Raw genomic sequence first — 8765 nt, forward strand, 5'->3', positions numbered from 1 at the left:
AAGAACACTAGGACCACACAGTACTGCTTAGAAATGTTCATTCCAGAACCCACCATTCTCATTCAGCCTCCTCCCTCCTTCTCTCACCTCCCCCATCCTGTTGGAATAATATACTCTGTGATACTTAAACAATTTTTTTAATGCTTGCAAGGGGCGGAAAGGAGGAAAGGGAAGAGGATCAAAGAGAAACCCAAACTCCGCAGTAGGTACAGTGGTAATGCTGCCGCTGAGTTCAGGAAACCCATGGTTATTTCAGGAAGAAAGTTGTCCACCTCCCATTTTATGCTGGAGCCAAGTTACTAAGGACATCATTTGTGCTCAAGTTCTGGATGGTAGGGAGCTGTGGCACGAACGCCATGGAAAATGGAGACTGAGGTTTCCGCATTTTCTAGGCCTACAGCATAACTGGTATTCAGTGTGTACTTCTGGGCGTGTTTAAATAGCTGCTTTATAACTTACATAAACCTTGAAGAGCTTGTCACCAACTTCTTCTCTCCCCCCCCCCCCAATGTTAGATTATTGTATGAGATGCTAAACTCTCCCCCCCCCCTTTTTTTTTTTTTTTTAATTCTCACCCAAGGATATATTCCCATTGATTTTTAGAGAAAGTGCAAGACAGAGGTAAAGACAGAAATATTGATGTGAGAGAAACACATAAATTGGTTGCCTCCTGCATGCGTCCCAGCCAGGGCCAGGGCCAGGGATGAGCCTCCAACCAAGGTGCATGCCCTCGACCAGAATTGAACTTGGGACCCTTTGGTCCACAGGCCAGTGCTCCATCCACTGAGCCAGACTGGCTAAGGCCAATGCTGAACCCTTGAAATTCTTTCATAGCAATAATTATTTTAAAAGACATCTTTGTATGGATGAAGTGTAGAGAAGGGGTTTTCTAAGCAAGTAACAATTGCTCTTTCATGATCTTGGCATATTGGAACACATAGAATTTGTTGATTATTGATTTTTTAGGCTCGGGAAATGCTTTAGATGTGGTGTTTGGGGGAAATCAGCATCTGAACTTGTGAGTGTGAATAATTATGGAGAAACCTAATTTGCGTCACCATTTGACGATTGCATATTACTTCCTGTTTTGTGGTTTTATAGTTTATGTATTCAGTAAGCGGAGAAGTGGGAGCTCAGTCAGATATCAGGGCTGAAAAGGGGAGTTGTGCTTGAAGTCCTTGTTAGGGTCGCCAAAGGAAGTATGCACAGGCCGAGAGCGGGACAGGTTTATTGGACATGTGGAGCCCCATGGGCTGAGCCCCTGGCGCCGGCACCCAGGGCGAGGGAGTCAGAGGTTGTGAAGGACTGTAGGCGGGCTTTTCCGGGGACTCTGGGTTCCAAATCCTGGGAAAGTCCAGAGGGGGAAGACCATGGTCCTAGCAAGTGGAATGTGGTGTAAGCGAAAGGGAATGTTGGCTGTGAAGTGGCCTGAAGGTCAGTCCCCAGGAGGAGGGTATCGATTCAGTGACTTGGTCAGACCTCACAGTCCTGTGATGAGATCTTTGTGTGGTCGGATTTTGTACTAAATCTTGATACTTACACTTCTTTTTCTCTTTTTCACTGGCCTTTTCAAAATTGTTCTGAGGGATTTTTTTTTTTTCCTGTACTTAATTCCCCCCCCCCCCATTTTAAAAAAAATCTATGAACATATAACACCCAGGAGTTATTTTACATTTCATTTATTAAATTATTAAATGAACAAAGTTGGCATCTGATGGATGAATCTTGGCTATAGCTATTCAAACTTGGCAGAAATTGATAATTAGCAAAAATTTGTTTTGGATTTTTATTTGCTTGTTTCATTTTTTGTTAATCTTCACCAGAGGATATTTTTTCTGTTGATTTTTAGGGAGGAAAGGAAGAAGGGAAGAAGGAGGGGACACAGAGAAAAACATGGATGTGGGAGAGAGACATTGATTGGTTGCCAATCAGGGCCAAGGATCAAACCCAAGACCATTCTGTGTGTGATGTCTCTAACCACTGAGCCACGTGGGTCAGGGCGTGGGGTTTTTGTTGTTGTTTTTTACCATATTACAGATGCAGCTGTTTTCTAGCAGTTGAATCTGTAAACCACCTTCTGTGGAACAAGAGTGTCCCAGTGACTGACGGCCAGCGGTTAGGTGCTTTAGGTAAATAGCTTGCTCCTAGCGGGCAGCTCAGATCCCAGTGAGAAGTGTTGACTGCACCAGGATAGAGCAGGAATAGAGCATTCTGATGGATTTTCACAAGGCCTTTAGCGACCAGTTTAAATTTGTTGAGATTTTTTTTGCCTTGGTTTTTTCCTATAGGTGCCCAAGTTCTTCTACTTCAGATTTTCATGAATGACTCATCTTCCTGTCATATTTTCTTAGACTGCAATGACTTAAGACTCTTTGGGTCACTGCTGTGAAGTTTCTCCTTCTACATTTATTGGGAGGAGAAAACAGTAATATTCAAACATATACCTGTTTCCATCTCATGCTGATTGATTCCTGATTATTTCTTCCTGAAAAGCACATTTTAGTGATGCATTGTTTTCTGTGGGAGGAAGCTTATAACCTCTTTTTTCCCCCCCCTTTTCCAGAGGAAGTCTGGAAAAATTGTAAGCAAGACATCATTTCTGTAAGAAAATTTTGGATAGCAGGAGTTCTGGATAAAAGGTAAAGTGTATTTAAACTTCTTTGATGATGCTGATAATCACCTGTAATCTGCAGAAGTAAACTGGGAGGGGGAAGAAGAGAAGGAGAAATTCTAGGTGTACTTAGTGTCTGAGGTAGTATTGGGAATTTTATGTGCATTACCCTTTTCAGATGGTTTTTACCGGGATTCTGGACATGGTTCTAAGAATCTCAAAATAAAACTATCCTTCAAAATGCTGTTTTAAATGGATTTGCCTATTGATTGGACGTAATGTCCTCACGATTCAGTCTGTAGACATTTTCACCATAAACGTAATACAGACACATAATGCAGAATCCTAGCTAGGGAGCTTTCCTAGTGCCTGTCTGTCTGACATTACTTCTTGATCATTGCCCGTTATTTGCAGCCATACCATCTTTCAAGTTATTTTAATACTTTGTCACCAGGTCTTATCATGTCCGGACCAAATAGTTTATTTCATAAACTTCTGAAGGCCTTGTGAAGTAATAGCATATGTAATGAATCAGTATACTCTGAGAAATAAATCTGAAATTATAGCTATGATTTTACCTTGTAGGGAAGATGAAAGCAAGCCAGACTCTTAGGTTGGGGGCACAGACAAGTGCTCACAGTCTGAGGTGACTGTCCTACCTGAGGGCAGTGGGTGAGGTGCTTTTTACTTTACCAATTATTCCAGTGTGAGCCTTGAAGTTAGATTTCAAGGAGGTAGAAATATCCGTAAAAAGTTAAGTTTCTAACACTTGCTGACTTTATTTTCCTCGGGTGTTCTCATCAGGGCAGACCAGGCCAGTCACCATGAGCTGGAGCTTCCTGACGCGCCTGCTAGAGGAGATCCACAACCATTCCACGTTCGTGGGGAAGATCTGGCTCACGGTGCTGATCGTCTTCCGCATCGTCCTCACGGCTGTCGGCGGGGAGTCCATCTACTACGACGAGCAGAGCAAGTTCGTGTGCAACACCGAGCAGCCGGGCTGCGAGAACGTCTGCTACGACGCCTTCGCCCCCCTCTCCCACGTGCGCTTCTGGGTCTTCCAGATCATCCTGGTGGCCACCCCCTCGGTGATGTACCTGGGCTACGCCATTCACAAGATCGCCAAAATGGAGCACGGTGAGGCAGACAAGAAGGCTGCGCGGAGCAAGCCCTACGCCATGCGCTGGAAGCAGCACCGGGCTCTGGAGGAGACAGAAGAGGACCACGAAGAGGATCCCATGATGTATCCAGAGGTGGAATTAGAAAGTGAGAAAGAAAATAAAGAGCAAAACCAACCTAAACCCAAGCATGATGGCCGACGGCGGATTCGGGAGGATGGTCTCATGAAAATCTATGTGCTGCAGTTGCTGGCCAGGACCGTGTTTGAGGTGGGCTTTCTGATAGGGCAGTATTTTCTGTATGGCTTCCAGGTCCACCCATCTTATGTGTGTAGTAGAATTCCTTGCCCTCATAAGATAGACTGCTTTATTTCTAGACCCACTGAAAAGACCATCTTCCTCCTGATAATGTACGGTGTTACAGGCCTTTGCCTGTTGCTTAACATTTGGGAGATGCTTCATTTAGGCTTTGGGACAATTCGAGACTCACTAAACAGTAAACGGAGAGAACTGGAAGACCCGGGTGTTTATAATTACCCTTTCACTTGGAATACGCCATCTGCTCCCCCTGGCTATAACATCGCCGTCAAACCAGATCAGATCCAGTACACCGAGCTGTCTAACGCGAAGATCGCCTACAAGCAGAACAAGGCCAACAGCGCCCAGGAGCAGCAGTACGGCAGCCAGGAGGAGCACCTCCCCGCCGAGCTGGAGACTCTGCAGCGGGAGATCAGAATGGCTCAGGAGCGCTTGGACCTAGCAATCCAGGCCTACCATCACCAGAGCCACCCCCCCGGCCCCCGGGAGAAAAAGGCCAAAGTGGGCTCCAAAGCCGGGTCCAACAAGAGCAGCACGAGCAGCAAGTCCGGGAATGGGAAGACCTCCGTCTGGATCTGATCTCGGCCGGCGCAGCAGGTCCGGGAATGGGAAGACCTCCGTCTGGATCTGATCTCGGCCGGCGCAGCGCTTGTGCTCTCCGTTGCCGATGGTGAGCCGCGGCTCCCTGAGTAATGACTTCCACCGAGGAAACACTTGGCTCTGGTTTTCTTCAGGGATCTGCTGGCTGTGACCCGAGCTCAGGGGACTGCAGGCGGGGCTGGGACAGGAAAAGAAGGGAGACATAGTGTTCCTGGGCACGCGTTCCAGCGGTAATACAGTTGTAGACTTCACATTTGTGTCTTCCAGATCTGGAAAAGAACAGATATATTTAAATCATTCTTGTTGAACAATTTTTGTATGTACAGTATTATGGAACTTTTTCTTTTTTCTTTTTTTTTTCTTTTTTTTTTAGTATGAGAACTTTTTTTTGTACTTGTACATTGGACCACTGTAGTTATACTTTTATATTAAAGGGGGAAAATCCTAAGGCAATGCCTATTAGGCTATATTATTACTTTGTTCAGCATATTCTACCCTAGGTTTAATGTTTTAATAGATGCTACACCTAATAAAAGTGCCTCTCGTGGTACAGGGATAATTTCAAATATATGAGGAGGAGGAGGAAGAGTCAGTTTTCAGTCTTAGAAAGCCACAGTAGAAGCAGGTTCAGATCCCTTCTTGAGAGTCTCACTCCTGTGCCCGGTGTTGTATCTAGTCTTTGAAAACCTATTGGTATTTTCAAAGGAGAAACATGATTCGATGCAGGATTCCTTTAACTATCAAGCATTGCCATTGTGTGCTTTGATGGGTGTATCGTTTAAGTTCTTTCAAAAGGCTGAGTTACTAAGACTCCTCTACCACAAAGCACAGCCACGCCTGGAAAACGAGCCCTGATAGGATGTTCAGTTGTGGACCTGATTTGCCTTAAATCTCTACCCAGAAACCTGCCTCTCTCTAGTTTCTCAAGAAACCAGTGATGGATAGTTTCTTTATATGTTAACATTAGAAATACAGAAATTCCCTTGTAAGCTAAGAATACTCAAAGCTCCTTGTGCTGCATATGGTGGAAGGCCTAAATCCAAACTCCTTATTTTTTGTAATTTACCATGGAACTTTTGTAATTTGCATACTCCTGCCAATGTCGTTTTCTGCCTGGAAGACCAGTCAGACCAGGGGTTTTATCTGTAAATAGATCTAAAGAGCATTTCAGTATTTATTCCCTACAAATATATTTGTAGGCATATCAGTTTGTCAGTGACAGACATTAATGTTCATGTAACAGTCATACTTTGCAGTATTTTATTGCCATTTTCAACCTTGTATTATATTGGAGAGCTTTGCTCTGCTGTCAGGTTCACATCGTTTGTCTCATAGTTGGTGAGCTTCTGAGTAAGAGCTTGGTGAAGGTTTAAAGGGAGGGACTTTTGCTTCACTATGGAATATTTCATTTTGGGTAGCTCACTCTTTTCCAACAGGAAGCTGTCACAAGCCACCTCTGACTTTGAAATTCTAAAAGTATTATTAGTTTTTTTATGTCTTAGTTTTAAAACGAGAATTCTAGAACAGCATCTTTATTTCTTTTCTTTTTTCTTTGTTGGTCTCCATTGCGTTTCTCCTACTCCTACCCCCAAACAAAAGCAACGCAGTAGAAGATTTAAGCTTATTTTCTAGCCATGCATTTACCTTTATTTTGTTGCTTTTTTATATATAATTTTGACCTAGAGAAGTTCCTCAGGATCTCAAAACATCTTAAGCACAAAGTAAGTCCAGGTGAGACTAAAAGGGAAATTTCAGGAAATTATACATGTATGTATCCTGGATAATTAATAGACATGCAATTTCCTTCAAACCAAATGCATAAAAGGAAATTAAAATACAAAAGCAGGCAAAATGTTAAATACCTAAGCCTAGCTAAGATAAGGAACTATCAATTAATTCATAATTGAAGGACGGAAGATGCACACACACACACTCTCATCTGTCTCTTCAGAGCCTGCAGAAGAGCATGGCTTGGCCAGCAGGAAGGTTGGGGGTTTGAAGGTGATGGAGAGGGAGGGAGTCAGGTGGAAGTGCCAGGCCGACATTGTGCCAGGAGTATCTATTGTTCCTACAAACATCTTGGCTCGTCGCCTGGCTCGTTCTGATGAGAATGTTACCCTTTGTGTCTGGATCATTCTTCACCTTCTTGAAGTAGGTAGAGAAATATTCACATGTGCACGCACATTTAAAAATCTGTTTTTATTCTGTCACTGAAGTTTTAATTGGGACATGGGTTTCTCAGTTCTCACCACTTTCTTATTATATTTCTTTCAGCCTTTGAACATAAGTTTGCCAAAGCCATTTCCCCCTAGTGACATCTGTGAACCTGCATTAAAAAAATGGCCCTGTCGGTGTCGAGGTTAATCCATTGATTTGGTCTACACTGAATCTATAAAAATATCATCCCAGCTATTGTTCTGGAACTCGCAGGAATTTGTATGAAAAGTGTGTCCGCATTTTTTCTTGTCAGAATCATATTCCTTTGAATTGCTGTGTAAGACATGTTCTGTCATAGGGTATTTGCTTCTCTAGATAGGAGTTGAGTGTTTAGTTCTTCACATCTGAGAAACAGGATACAATCATGTTTATATACCTTAGCATCCTGTTGGATTTATTTAGATGTGGCGTGTCCTTTGCCATCATCCTTAAAATCTGTTATTCAGAGAGATTTGTAAAAGGAACAGGCTTTTTTCTTAGTTCAAATTTGAGGGGATAATTTCATAACATTTTCTCCTAAAAAATGTTCATGTTCATTTTGTGGTTTCACGTTTTCTTAATGACTTAATTTTGTCTGTTTCGATATTTCACTTAAAACCACAAGTGTGTTCTCACTCAAAGTCAGTTTTTCTGGGGATTTTCCTTGACGAATGTCTAATATCTATAGAATTACTTTGATAAAAATGAACTTTGTCATTTAAAATGTTTCTGGAGGTCAGGACTACTAACAGTCTTTTTAAAAAAAGGACAGCTATGTCTTTAAAGAGAAAAACATCATCCTTAGGTACCTTAATTATGTCATTTCTTCTTGGTATGTTATTAGGCAGTTCATTTTTACTTTTCCAAATTTCAGGAACCACTTACCTCTCAAAAGTGTTATGAAGCAGTTGGTAAAGGTATCAGAAGACCAACTATGGTTATTGGATATTTATCTGAACTCAGAGCTTAAAAAAAAGTTGAAAAGAACTGTGATGGTAGTCAGGTGTCCTTCAGTGCTCTTTATCACAATCAGTGATGGATTAAAATACTTGCTCTAAGCAGTTTATACCAAGAATGGAAGTAAATGTTACTTCCATTCCTTATACCTGTGCTCTACCCTTAAGCTTATGAATATCCATCTTCATGCTTCCTGCCTCACTTCGGAGACAATATACTTCTAAAAATAATACCTGTAGATTATGATAAGTGTTTAGCCAGCCAGCTTTCAGTAGAAGGCGAATATGTTTTACTTGAAGGTGCTTTAAGAAACGCCTTTCCATAAAGGAAAGGTCTTTCCTGGCTGAAGGAAAGTACCTGAAGCCAGTTACCCAGCTGCTGGTCTAATGGGAAGGTTCCCGGTACTAGATGATCCTTATAAAATCATGTAATCTCGTGCAGAGTCTTTCCACCTGAAAATAATAAAGCCCCTCGCCGATCCAGTACAGAGTTTGGAAACAAAATTGCAACTCACCGATATATCATGGTTCTGTAATAATTCAGTCAGCATCAAGTAGTAGAATCATTAGGCTGAATTGCATACTTTTCACTCATGCTGGCCACACATCATGGAGAGTTTACAAGATTTCACATGTCGCTAATGCAGTTGTGTTTTGAACAATGTTAAGCCAGTTTGTGTTGTGCACATTTCATGTTAATAACCATGCTTTTTAAAGAAGCAATCATAGGACTCCAAAATCCAGGAGTTCAAACAAAAGTCCCACTCCCAAGCAAAATCTCTACCTAAAGAAAGGAAGGAAGAGTTGTGCATTTCGGAGTTGGCTTGTTGAATCAGCAGAAACATTTGGCTATATATGCTTCCAAGATTGGAAATCCTTTTCTTTATTGTACTCTCAATTGTGTTCTCTCTAATAAATCTCTTCCAGAAGTCTCTACCTCAGGCACTGTTAGATATGGTTAGGGTA

At 42.1% G+C, this 8765-nt stretch overlaps 1 protein-coding gene across 3 annotated transcripts in view; it reads left to right on the forward strand.

The window, feature by feature from the left end:
* GJC1 (gap junction protein gamma 1) overlaps positions 1-8557 on the forward strand; it is a 31843-nt gene extending 23286 nt beyond the window's left edge. For all 3 annotated transcript variants that reach the window (XM_036450718.2, XM_045586191.1, XM_036450717.2), the window contains 2 exons: positions 2564-2639; positions 3416-8557. In XM_036450718.2, the coding sequence (XP_036306611.1) occupies positions 3436-4626 (1191 nt within the window). In that variant the 5' untranslated portion in view covers positions 2564-2639; positions 3416-3435 and the 3' untranslated portion in view covers positions 4627-8557. The remainder of the gene's footprint in view (positions 1-2563; positions 2640-3415) is intronic.
* The last annotated feature ends 208 nt before the right edge of the window (positions 8558-8765 follow it).

Source organism: Pipistrellus kuhlii, unplaced genomic scaffold (assembly GCF_014108245.1).
Source record: "Pipistrellus kuhlii isolate mPipKuh1 unplaced genomic scaffold, mPipKuh1.p scaffold_m20_p_22, whole genome shotgun sequence".
Taxonomy (NCBI): Eukaryota; Metazoa; Chordata; class Mammalia; order Chiroptera; family Vespertilionidae; genus Pipistrellus; species Pipistrellus kuhlii.